General features: G+C 33.0%; 1 protein-coding gene across 1 annotated transcript; it reads right to left on the bottom strand.

Annotated features, from left to right (window-relative positions):
* Positions 1-860: 860 nt before the first annotated feature.
* Positions 861-5,919, bottom strand: LOC123699913 (sodium channel protein Nach-like). The gene is made up of 10 exons (XM_045646961.1): positions 5,732-5,919; positions 5,229-5,438; positions 4,626-4,800; positions 3,589-3,737; positions 3,204-3,327; positions 2,743-2,892; positions 2,174-2,366; positions 1,747-1,933; positions 1,247-1,344; positions 861-979 (listed from the first exon to the last, which is right to left on the bottom strand). The coding sequence occupies exons 1-10, from the start codon at positions 5,917-5,919 to the stop codon at positions 861-863; spliced, it is 1,593 nt and encodes a 530-aa protein (XP_045502917.1).
* Positions 5,920-14,534: the final 8,615 nt, after the last annotated feature.

Genomic DNA, 14,534 nt, shown 5'->3' with positions numbered 1-14,534 from the left:
GTATCGAAATGCATGATATTTGTATAATCAGTTGTTTGTATAGAACATTATGCCCTGTCCATAGGATTCCTTAGTCATTGCCTAAGCCCTTGACCCGTGAGGGCGCGTTTATATGACATGGAATGTTACCGCGCGCCGAAAGTACGGTGACCGCGCGGCGGCCGCGCGCTCAGCCACGTCACTGCGAACCCGGACCATTTCCAGTTGAACGTAAAGTTGAAATTAATTTGAGTACCTAACTAACTGCGCGGTGGCCGCGCGGCCTCCACGCGATCGAGAGCGCAGCCACCGCGCGGCCGCCGCGCAGTTAGTTACTCAAAATTAATTTCAACTTTACGTCCTTGTTAATAAAACATAAATTTGCTATAACTGAACAGCCACCGCGCGGTCGCCGCGGGGCGGCCGCGCGGCGGCCGCGGCCGCGCGGTGACCACGCTCGTCGTCTAACTGCAGCCTGACGCTGTTGGCGCATTATAATTATATTCTAAGTTATAACGTTATTTTTTATTTTATTCAAATGACCCCAAAAGGTGGGCAAATAGAAATTAAAGGGTTGTAGAAAATAACGCTTCGTTGTTTTTATTTAGTGTTTATTTATTTTGAGTTTCATCGAACTTTAGTATCGAAGATATTATAGAGATTAGAGAACAATACCTGAATTAATAAATAATCGCTATCAACAGCGTGGTGCAACCAATTTTTATTACCTATAGCTTTAGAATAAAATTGTCCCATTTCAGCAAATGCACAATGGAAATTTTCGAGATTTTTATAATTTATAAACACAAAAAGTCCTGACAATAGCACAAAATATGTACTTATTGTACAATCATTGACTCTTAGCATTGACTATTCTTATTTTATTTTACACATAAACGGTATAAACGAATAGAAAATCGAAGTATAAAATAGTAAAAAAATTCAGTCACACAAATGATAGAAAATCCAATAAGTATCCCGTAGAAACTACCAACGGTACCTGAAATAAAAGATTTAGCTATACTTAATTACTTAATAATAGCTGAAGAGTTTGTTTGTTTGAACGCGCTTATCTAAAGAACTTAAATAAAACTAATAAATACTAAATACTTGGTTCGATTTGAAAAATTACGCTATAAGTAATATCATCACGCTTAGACCAACGCAACAGGAGCAATGCGGGGGAAACCGCGGGGCACAGCTAGATTTATATAAATCAGTTAAATCGTTAAAATAATACTAGGAAATAAAATATTATTATACTTACTAATTATCTCAAACCAGTAGAAGACAACATCAAGGCGGTTCAGTACGCCATCTCTGGAACCTTTATAGACTGAGAGCCATATCTTTCCCGTCATGTTTCTACGGTGTGAGAAAAATATTATGCATATTTTATATTTAAAAGTATGTAAATATATTTCATAAACAATAAACTCGCTCTCGTTCTTAAATCTTATAATTTCATTTTTTATTATGAATATAGTATAGGTAGGTATTCTGGTATTCTACTAGCCTAACTAAGTAAAAAGAAAAAAGTAGATATAAGTAGGTAGGTACCTACTACTACTAACACTGTAACACAGATATAATATAATTAAGTAGGAATCTTATTAGTTATTATTACATATATAATAAATCTGTAGAAGGGGATATCCTGGAAAAATACGTAGAAAAAATAAATCTTAATTTTTCCGCGGGGACGGAGTCGCGGGCGGAAGCTAGTACCTACTAAAACTGCTGTAGAGTAATAATTGAGACTCTTACCGTAGATATTCTATAAACATCATGTCATGAGCATGCAATTTATCGAACTGTACTTTGGAATATTCAGAGAAATATTTTGTATGTTGGCAGTCGGATAAACAATCATCACATTTTAGTGAATCTAAAAGTTCCAATTCCAATCCGACTGTGTCCGTAGGTTGTTTTGGATATAGGTATAGCAACTTTTCTGGAAGAAAAAGCCCATAATTTATGACATAAGACAAGATTTTTCCTTTCAGTCTTTTTCGTTTTCTTGTTTTTTTTATTCTTTCTTTTCCGTTGTAATATATGTTTTCCCAAGAAAATAGGCTATTTGTGTAGGAGGAAAAGCATTCTAGCCAAATTGGTGCTATAATCATATCTATGAAAACAAGGAACACACAAACAGTCAGACAGACGTTTATAACATAAATATGGATTTAAACACCTTTTATTTGATTGAGACACGGCAGATCCGCGAAGGTGCAGATACGATCAGCTGTGTCCGCCATCGATTTGTACACGTACGAAATGCATCGACACACATTCATCATTGTTGTGAGTCGACACCGGACTATGCAAGCGCTGTATGAATATAATGTTTTCAAAGATTTGTGCTCGTCGTGGAAATAACATTGGCGCTGAAACAAACTTTTTTTGATAAAGACATAGTACTTAATTGTATCGTAAGCTCTCCTCATTGTTTTGTCGATCCTTGGGATTATTTTCAAGGAGAAAAAGGCGAAAGAACTAACTCTACAAAATAATTTATTTACTTTAGAGATGATGTAACTCTAATCTCTATTCCAGATTAGTTATGTAAATAATAATAGGTACCTGGATAGTATGCACAATTTTTTTCTGATGAATTTTTTAGGGTGTTCAATTTAGTTTTCGTTCATTACAATAGATGTTACATCTGCTATTCAGTTTTATAAGGCGTTGTTTATTTTCCCAAAACTAAAAAGGACACCTTCCAAAAGAAGAGAGAAAGTTCAAAATTCAATTTTTAAGTACCGTTTTGGGAGAATATTTGCGCACTTCAGCTGACGCAGCCTGCGTGGTTGACCAGATGTTGAACATGGCGCGCTGGCCGGGCTGGGCCGTGCGGTGGATCACTCGTCCACTGCTTATGTCCGGAAAGTGGGTTGGGTCGAATAAGAACACCTGAAAACGTCATGGTACGAAATCTATCGCTTTAGGCTTAGATACCTATGCAATAGAAGAAATAAATCATTTTTCAGCAACTATTTTCTAGAACAGTTTTAATTTTCGAAGCACTAATGGCACTGATAATGGTTATAAAGAATTATATATTAAGTAGCAAATCGGCTATCTTTTCCGTAGTAATTACCATAACACTACGCGTGAAACTCCAGACCTAAGCTCGTAAAGCTTAAGTTATAACTATCTAATAACTAATAATAAGTACCTATGTTGTGATTTTCCTATATGATGTATAACCTATATATACGTACCTCGATACCGTAATAATTGTAAAGGGAGTACGCATAGTCATCGATGAGCGGGTCCAACAATATGTTCAGACCTTCGGGAATTCCTGGCATAGTCTGACGATGTGGTTTGCGAGGAATTGTCTGGCTGTAAGAAACAAAGCAATATGAGAAAGAAAGAAAGAAACATGTGACGAATCTTCATGTAATAGTTACGATATTACCTACAGGGTACTCTTGAAATAAAATTATACATTTGCTAATTGCAAATTGCTCATGTACCTATATGAGTTCAAAGTTTATATTGACTATTTTTGTTCTACGTTTAAAACGGTTGTTATTGGGAAATTACAAGTTTCCGTTTATCAATGATATCGATTATGCAAATTTATTATGGATTTTTACTTACTTTAAATCACCCTCATAAGAATCGAGTATATTATTGAAGACGCAGCAGTGGCCGTGCGAGGTGCGAAGGACTTGGAACAATTCACTGCAGTTTGCCTTGCGATTCGCCCAAAAGCAATCTAACAGCATCTCGTCACATGAGGGTGCAAGCTATATGTTGTCATTTATTATAATTATGACCACTGAATTGCACACACACAAAAGACACGTAAACAACAATAGTACCTACGTAATACATCAAAATTCAAGAGCAAGCTGCAAGACAGCCTGTTATTATGTTATGTAACATAGGTACAATATACCTACATAATATACCTGTTTATGTACCTATCTACATCTAAAAATATGAAATTTAATAATGTATTGCAACGTTGTGTGTTTATTCTGAAGAAAGGTTAATAAATTAATATGAAGTTAATTAATTATATTTAAAAATAATGTCCGTAAAATATAGTTCTGTGGCTAAAACCTTTTTAAATTGAGTTTTAATAAGGACTAAATGACTAAAAAGCTTCAATAAAGACAATAATAAATAAGAAACATATATTATGCTTTTAAAAAGTGAGTTATAAAGAAAGTACATCTTTTGGCGGTAATTGCAATGTTGACATCGGTTAATTGAGAAGTTGTTCCGCTACATTGTTCAGCGGGACAATTGTGGATCAATTGAAAGTGATTCGTGCGGGATAAGTCCTTTTTAATGTCAATAGCCATGTATATTTCTTCACCATAATAATCCATACTAATATTATAATATGCGAAAGTAACTCTGTCTGTAGGTCTGTCTGTTAGGTACTCAATCACGCCTTAACTACTGAACCAATTTGCATGAAATTTGGTATAGAGATATTTTGATACCCGAGAAAGGACATAGGCTACTTTTTACCCCGGGACATAGGATAGGTTTTATCCCGGAAATCCCATGGGTACGGGAACTATGCGGGTTTTTCTTTGCCTGCGCGGGCGAAACTGCGGGTAATAAACTATGTATCGAGTATCATATATATAACATAATACATACTATATTTTCTTCCTTACCGACTCCATCATGTCTACAACGTTGTAAGTGGTATTCATTAAGTGCTCGAACGGCTTATTGAAATTGTGATTCCTTAAAGATTCATTATACGAGAAGTCGATAAAGCTGCCCAATTGTCTCAAATAGTCCACCACGTCAGATAAAGTTTCGTTGTGTTTCGCCATCCAAGGGTGACTATAAAAAAAGGTATATTTAAATCATAGGTATATTTATTATAATAAATTAAAATTCCAATCTATAGGAATATAATAATTTCTAAATCTTTAATAATATAACGGTGCATTTAGATCAAACGAACATAGAGTTAGAGCTAGAACAAGAGCATTTTTTTCGTGATCTTTTAGTGTAAACGAAAACTCGTATACCTACTCGTAAACATCGCATATTATAATGTTTTCGAACGCACTAAGAACAACGAAAGAATATGTTTACACTAAAATAATTTGACATAGTGGGGTTAGAATGAACATTCGCTCGTTTGATGTAAATGCACCGTTATACATTGACGTTGGATTAAAATCAAAGCCACAGAGTATATAGTATCACTCAGTAGCAAACTCAATAATATGATATTAATTATTTATTAATAAAGAAAAACTCACACACTACGAGCAAACGTTTTCAGCGCCTTTTTACTAATTCTGTTCGCACTGCATACAGCGACAGCGGGAAAATCAATCATGGAAATGGGGTATGTCGAAGTTTCCATTGTCACAACAAAGGGTTTGTCCAGGCAATCGATCCAGATGTAAAATATTAAGAAATATAACATTATACCAAGCATAATGCCATAACCTAGTACCCAGATTAACCTGAAGAAAGAAAAATATTTGTATGAAAAATAATCATCTTTATACCATATTTACCGTAATTTAAAAATTATGAAATATGAATGAAACATATTGGGTTAATACATAATATTTTACGGACTACAAAATCCTGTTTATTCATATTTTATATGTAGGTCATTTTAAAGAAGGAAAAAGCTGAAGTAAATAAAATTACAATATCTACGAAATCGGCACAGTGCACACTATTGTCTCAAAAATTATTACTATATAATATAGTTAGGTATACACCTAACTATATAAAGGTAATATACTACCTTTGTTTATGTGTAATATTCGCATTGCACATTTGTTGGAAACCACTAATTGAAGAATGGTCGGCGTATTCCCGAAAACTATCCTTAAACGCTTGTCGAACTATCATCTCAATGCTGTAAAATTCCTTTGAATTCCGTTTTCTGTAATCTTGCCACCATACTTCGTCTGCCTTATTTTGATCCTTCATTTTTACTTGCATAATATAACGAAAATTTTGCTATTTTTTTTTAATGGAATATAAAAATAGCTCTACGTAAGTCCTGCCATGAATTGACTTTGGTCAGGTCTATAGGTCTAAAAATCACTAAAACAATCCAAATTAGAATGGAGTCAGTAGTAACTATGTTTAGTGATGTATGAGGTGTGGAGCGAAATACAGAATAAATACCAAATCGACTTTATTACATTCTTTAATTATTCAAAATGTTAATAGGATTCCGTATAATATATTACATAGGTACCTAATGAATGAAACGATTACAATAAAATTTAGCACACATATAGAGGGTAACTTGGATTAACACATAGGATAGGTTTTATCCCGGAAATCCTACGGGAACGGAAACTATGCGGGTTTTCCTTTGAAAACATGGGCGAAGCCGCGGGCGTAAAGCTAGTTGTTTCCATAATATCGAAATCTAACGTCGCATAACTATAACGTTACATCGTTACGTCTACAGCGGTATAAGAGAAATTAAGTGTGGTAAATTATGATGAATTTTAAAGATTGTGGCTTTTGATGAAGAAATAGCTCAATATTCTGTTAGCCCAAAGACGAGATCCAGTAAGTAAATGAGAATAATAAGTAATATGAATTAACGTTTATAAAAAGTTCTACAGACCTCTAGTACTTTGCATGATGAACGCTTATTAAGTGGGACATATTAAATCGTAGACATAATTATTATTAACACGCTCTTGCTCGGATATTTAACATAAAATATTTTTATTGTTATCACTCATTAAAGACTTTATCAATAGTTATTTAAACGCTGTTAATTGTTAGGTTAACTTTATTTGAAGTTATGTTATGATAGCGACGATAAATTAAACTAAAAATATATGAGTGAGAGAATATACTTATAGGTTATAGGTATATATATGTATTCATATATTTGCCAATATATGAGTGAAATAATATATGAGTGAGAGAAACCACTTCAATCAATTTTATTGTAAGAAGGTACTTATTGTTAGCTAGCTACTAAGTAGTTATTATTCTGTGGTATTGTGAAGGTATTTTATACAGTTTTGATAATAATAGTAGCCTAAAGTTTAGAGATTTCATTTCCTCTGGTAGAGATTGCTGTTTAGCAATAAGGCCGCCTGTGTTCCAATTATGCTTTTGTAATAATAGTTACCTTATAGCTACCTTCTTCTTTTTGCATGCTATTGTTTTCTCATATTTTAAACAATAAAGAATCTATACATATAATAAATCTGTAGAAGGGTCAATTCTGTACATTGAAAATATTGAAAAAATAAATAGCAGGGGGTGTTACTGGATCGATACCAAACCCAAATATGTGATTAAAAAAATTTTTGTCTGTCTGTCTGTCTGTCTGTCTGTCTGTCTGTCTGTATGTGAAGGCATCACGTGAAAACTAGCGGTTCGATTTCGATGAAACTTGGTATAATTATACCTTATTATCCTGGGCGTAAAATAGGATACTTTTTATCCTGGAAAAATACGTAGAAAAAAATTAATCTTAATTTTTCAGTTTTATCCATAGACGTTGTTCCGTAGAACCGCGAACACACGTTGCGTATTATTATAGGCCTAGCCGTATTTGGGAATTGGGTCCAATAGATATTTATAAGATGTTATTGACAGAGGTACTCAAAATGGAGAAATAACCATCCACGCGAAGACCGACATCCGCGCGGACGGAGTCGCGGGCGGAAGCTAGTTATAAATAAATAAATATGTATTTGTTTAGGTCCTAGGTATGAAGATATACATATAAGCAAATCCAATTTGCAATTTTGAAAAGTTTCATACATGCAATTTCTATGGCGGACTTACAGTCGCAAGATGTGATGACATTAATTTTACTAGCTGTGCCGCGCGGTTTCACCCGCGTGGCTCCGCTCCTGTTGGTCTTAGCGTGATGATATATAGCCTATATTACTCGTGGTCGTGGATAATGTAGCTTGCGAATGGTGAAAGAATTTTTAAAATCGGTCCAGTAGATTATGAGCCTATTCATTACAAACAAACATACAAAGTTTTCCTCTTTATAATATTAGTGTAGTTAGATAATATAATATTATCCACCATTCTATTTGCGGACCTAAAACTAAAGTTTCTTTGTCTAGTTAAAATTTAAAAAAGTTTTATATTGTTACTTGTAGCCCTAAAAGGACTTAGCATGATATCAGAAACGATCAGCAGAACAGTTGTTCTTAAAACAACCTTTAACTGTATGTTTCTTTTAATATTTATTATTATATAGGGACCTACCAGGCAAACTAATATAGATACTTAATTGTAATATACGCGGAAGGTTTTCATTGAAGGTAATTCGTGCCTCTTTAATGTAGTGATCTAAGAGTAGGTATAATATCACTCATATCATACAAATAACAGCTAACTATAAGTTAACTAAAAAACTTTTTTTGATAATATGTAAAAAGTTTCTGGACTCTGGTTGAATCTGGTTCACGCCAGGTTGCTGACAACTCACATTGAAAAATAGGCTAAAAGTGTCTAACAAAATTTTTATTAGAACAAAAGAGACAATATTTCCTACAAAAAACAAGCTAAAAACTCGAGAAATTTGCGCCAAAATTAAGCAAATGTGAAAAGTCACTAGTTTGACAATTTGCGGGTAGATAGAACAACGTCTGTCGGGTCAGCTAGTTCTGTATAAAAACGAGACGAGACAGTTATTTTATTACATCCACTACAATAATTAAATAGACACAAACTACTTGCTAAAAAGAACAAAACAGCCTTTGCATATCGACACACAATTATAATGATGCAGGCGACAATCTCTCAATATAAAAACTCTACAAAAAAGTATAGAAAATGTTTATTTCTTTATAGCTGGAAAGACTACGTTCCGAGTAATTACCTTACCTTTAGCTAATTTATAGTAATTTTTGGCTTGTTAACGCACAGTTTTTGCATTCATAAATTGTAAGATCGAAGCTCTAAGAAGCTTTAATTGGCTCAATGTCATTTAATTATTATAAGGTATAAGATAAAAAATGAATAAAAAGGCTGATTGTACTATGCAGGCAGCTGTGTTCAATACATATTGCACGGTTACTAATTATGGATTGAGAAAGATTAAGAAAATATTATTTTTATGACATGAAATTAAATAAAAAATCGATTTATTATGAAGACTTGTCAACGAATCTCACGATTTCTCTTTTGTCTCAAAGATGAATCTTAAAATTATTGGCCTATCTAGATACTATAAATCTTACACTGAAGCAGCTTATGTACTCTAAGTTTATTTTAAAGCGTAAGATTTACTAGTTTATTTATTCTTAAACTCATATAACATAGACATAATATATGCAATATGCATATATCATTTAACATAGACTCATATATATACAGATTGCTGATTTTTTAATATTGACCGAAAAAGTTACCAGACATGCGTCCGAAAAAGTTACCATGTATGGAGAAGGGCTTGCTCAATGCAATAAACATGTTTGCATAAATAAATATATCAGATTTAGACAAACAGGTGAGAACAGCAGACTTCTACTTTTTTGAAAAAAAATATCATCGTTTATTTGCAAGTAAACATAGTATACATACAATATACATACATTATTACAGCATGTTTAGCCGTCATTCAACGGCATGCAAGTTACATAAATACATTATTGATTTTATTTAATTAAAAACAATTCATTTGAATAAAAAAAAATATGTAAAATGCTCTACAAACCCACTGGAATTATATCTATTGCATCTACATACATTCACATTGTACTTGAAACGCTTTAAAATATATAAAAAAATATGCCTATTATTAATAAAACGACAAAAATATTTCACATGTTAAAAATGTAATTATTAAGTCTCTACACCGTTATTTCTCTAACATAATTTTATAGTTTTTGTATTGTAATTAACAGTCCCACAACCGTATTTGGGTCACAGGCTGTTTACATGCTTTTAATGGACCTAATTAAAATATATATTTTACTATGAAGAATTCTGATGTATTAAAATATGGTCTGGAGATAAATTGAGACGAATACTTCAAGTACAAAAAGCTTTCACAAAAAGATCATGGTTTCCTTACATTTAAAAGAAACAGTCTACCTAGTTAGTAATTGGAAGAGAACTCTATTTTTTATATCCATGTTGTAACTTCCTAGAAGTTCATACCCTGAGAGGAGATCTAACATGGATTTTGGTAACCCACATAATAATAGCGTCTAAACTTTTCCGTTTGGTTGCTCAATATATCACTGTAATATAAAAATATATTTTTGGCTATAATTTTTATGAAAGAAAGAAAGAAAGCTTTATTGCCAACAAAAACTTAGACTACCATATCTTATGATAATTGATATTAATCTCTATGACCTGACCTGAATCTCTTTTTCTTCTCATTTTATTTATTTATTTATTTATTTATAACTCTTTATTGTACAAAGCAATTTAAGACATGTGGTACAGACTAATAAGGTACAACAATTTTGCACAATAGGCGGCCTTATTGCTACACAGCAATCTCTTCCAGGCAACCTGGTAGGAAAGGAAATGTAAGAAGAATAAGGATAGCGCAAAAAAGAAATAAAAGACAGAATATAAAAAAAATAAATAAAAATGCCTACATACTACATAAACTACATATACTGTACATATATACTACACAGTAATATAAATATACTTCTATAATACACTACACAAACTACAATATATATAACGGTATATACAAAAATTATAATCATACATAAATTATTTACTAATGCTACTATTGCATGGCTAGATAATGAGCTTTCAATAGGGACTTAAAAGAACAAAGTGTTTGTGCACGTCGGATACTTTCCGGCAAGGCGTTCCAGAGCTGAATGGCACGAACAGTAAACGAATTGTCATAAAAGTTTGACCGATGGACAGGAGTACATAATAATAAAAGGTTGGAAGAACGAAGAGTGAGAGTGTGAGTAGAGCTAAGATAGTTAAAGTTGTTTTTTAAGTAGGACGGTGTTTTAGGGTGAAATAAAATACAATACAGGAGATGAAGAATGTGAGTATTCCGGCGGAAGCGAACGGGGAGCCAGTTTAATTTTGTTCTAAACTCAGAAATATGATCAAATTTACGTAATCCATAAATAAATCGTATACAAAAATTTTGAAGCTTCTCAAGGGTGTCTAGTTGGTATTCATGGAGATCTGGATAGGATGAATCGGCAAAATCAAGGAGAGGAAGGAGTAAAGAATGAGCTAACGCAATTTTCGTAGCGATCGGTAAAAAGTTTCGTAAGCGCCGTAGCGAGAACGCCGATGAGAAAACCTTTTTACGTACTTGTTTTATTTGCTCATCCCACGAAAAAGTTGGGTCAAGTATCAAACCAAGATTTTTTACTTGTGTGCTATATGGGATAGACACACCATCAACAACGATACTTGGTAAATCGGCCCAGTCGATTTTTGATACGAGGTGTCTGCTTCCGAAAATAATAGCTTTGGTTTTAATTGGGTTAACTGTTAAACCGTAATGTTTACTCCATGAGACGATTGTCGCAAGATCAGCGTTTACTTGAAAAATCGCTTCAGGTAGTTCGAGTAGTGATGCGTGTTTATATAATTGGAAATCGTCTGCATACATATGGTAGGGTGACTCAATATTTTTGGAAATGGTGTTAATAAAAATGGAGAAAAGGAGGGGAGAGAGAACGCCGCCTTGAGGAACGCCAGCAGTAACATTGCACCAAGATGAGGAAATTTCCTCAATCTGTATACGTTGCCGACGTCCCCTTAAGTAGCTATGTACCCAATCGATAGCCGATGCAGATAAATTATTAAGGGACCGCAGTAAAGCCAGCAATATGTCGTGATCGACCGTATCTCATCATGGCAAAATGTAAGAGGTTAGAGGTATAATAGTAATACGACTCTGGAAAAGGTGTCAAACGGAGAAAAAATTGAATATTAAACAGACATGAGGCTAGGTGGCAGGTCTAATGACATGATCCTGCGAAAAAGTCGGTTATTCATATCTAGTTCTTCCTTGTATCTACTATAATTTATTATGTATGGTTGTCAAGTCGTCTTCAATTAAAAAGTACAGGTTCGCATATTATGTGCATGTCACTTAACATCAGGCACATCACATAAGGCGTGGGGCTTTATTCATATTTCATAGACGAGCTTATGCCACAGAATATAATGACACAAACTAGTTTAATCGTAGATAATGTCATAACATTGTACTCTTATTAACTGTGCCATTACAAAAAAGTAGAAGGATATTCTAAGTGTCGATTATTAACGTAAATGATATGAATGATATAGTAGCTTTTTTCTTTGCATGAACGTAAAAAATAAGCATTTTAATAACGATTAAATTTAGCGTTCAAAAAAGTTTGGTAGCTCTTTATACTATTGAGTACTGGCTCTTTCTATTGCCTAAGTTTCTACTTCCGACTGAAAGAAATCAAACAAATTATTAAACTGAATAACTTTATAAGACACGCCTATACTGTTAATTATTATCATTATTCTCGCCAGCGATCCATCTCTGATTTCACAGAATGAATAAATATGTGATGAATAAACCAGTATATATAGACCTCTTTGTTGTATCGAAATTATAACCAAATATAGATCAAATCACACTGAACGCTTCTTAACGTCTGTTTAACATGCTCTTTTCAGTTTTCTGAAAAAACAAAATATTAATCTAGTTTTCTCGCGATGTTCAACTTGTCGTCACGGTAGCAACTATACATTGTAATAAGAACAAAAAATATACCATAAGTTTAGTTTTAATTGAATATCATAAACGACAAAGTTCACAACATATTCCAGTTTTTACTGGTATCATACGACAAGCAGAAATGCGAATATATTCTTATAGTGACCTCTGAATAAAGTAACATGACCCGTGGTAAAATAATAATTGCGATGTTATAGCTAATATTAATTTTCTTTAATCATTAGAAAGTTCGTAGGCATATGAGTTATACATTGTTAGAAAATTTTATGTTTCTATAAACAGTAGTTTTAATGTTGTAATTATAGGCATTGATTTAAGAGGAGGATTAATCTTCCCAACATGGATTAAATCTCAACGTAATAGTTAAAGCAAACGTTATGGCTTTTCCCTTTATAATTTATATATAAATAAAATTGCGTGCTTTATAGCCTTATTGGCTATAAAATTTATGATTTTTTTGAAATATATCAGCTGAGAGCTTTTCAATATACATATGTATATGCACTTTGGCTTTATTTTCTTGTTTTTGATAATGCCCAGATAAAATCAGCCCATGTCCTAATACAGAATATGTAATTATTAATATTCAAGTGAAATTTCAAAAAATTCCAAGACATCTGATCTTGTTTTGTAGATAATATACTTCGGCTATTCTGATAATATTTCAAACAGCCTAATTCAAATTTTAACACTTCCAAAATAGTCAATTAGTTACCGCTCATAAAATATACTGACTGACTCTACCGTGACACCATATAACGTGTTTAACATGATTCCAATTAGATTTTAAATGGATTTCTTTGTTTGCCATTACAATATGCATCTATATTTATCGTTCCTAGGGTCATAAACTTCCCAACTGAAGCGTATTCATCATAGTAGTTTTTATGTAACCCTTAACTTATTACACTTGCAAGGAACTAATATCTGTAATAAAAATATTATCACTCTTGCATACCTACAGGCTACAATGTCTTCTTTATGATTAGGATATTCCTTTCATTTCCTGTTTTCATTTATACTAGCTAGCTAGTAACTTCACCCGGCCCCGCTTGAGTGCACCTCATATTAGCGCGAAAGCCGTTATCTATACAATGTTCACCCTCTGTTTCACCCTTTTTAGGTCATACTTTCGCGGCACAAAGCCTATGCCCATTCTTTATGATATTCTCATATCATATCCTATGTCCTTATCGAAGCAGAAATTCTTCAAACTACTGTAATGTAAATTATAATTCATATTTACTTTGCTTAATATATTATATCAAAAGTTTAATGAATAAAAATTGTATGCTAATTCGGTTATCTCAATCACAGAACATATAAAGAGAGGTTTATGGTCTGTGATCTCAACAGTAGAGCATTTGTGTATTACTTACTATAAAAAGCAAATTAGAACTTAGTACATACTAGAAAAGGGCTTTTCATTATACGTTCGTTCTTTTGGCAAGTTGTTTTCTTGTCTTGGCTTTGGCATATATACTAAAAACGTATATATGCGTACTGTTTATACACATTTATACACCCTCAAGTTTCAACCCTTGGCGTGGTGGATTATGCCCCATGGGAGACATGTCTGCTTGCAGAAACAAAGATAGGCTAATGAAGATGAAGCATTAGGCATGTTTAGTATCTGGAAACAGCTATACTATACATATATAGAAGTACAACCTCAATTATACAGTATAATCGACTAACCAGTATATACACTTTAAGTAAAATTGATTGAATGAACCATGTAAAATCATTGTTATTTTGCTTAAAAGAGCAGACGGGCAAAAAATATGCTTTTGGAATACAATTATGGACATTAGATATGAAACTGGTTTACAAGGTTTAAAAATTAATAATGATTTTGAATTACATAATTCAAAATTGA

This window comes from Colias croceus, chromosome 18 (assembly GCF_905220415.1).
Source record: "Colias croceus chromosome 18, ilColCroc2.1".
Taxonomy (NCBI): Eukaryota; Metazoa; Arthropoda; class Insecta; order Lepidoptera; family Pieridae; genus Colias; species Colias croceus.
The sequence above is the reverse complement of the archived record's forward strand: the minus strand, read 5'-3'. Positions and strand labels throughout refer to the sequence as shown.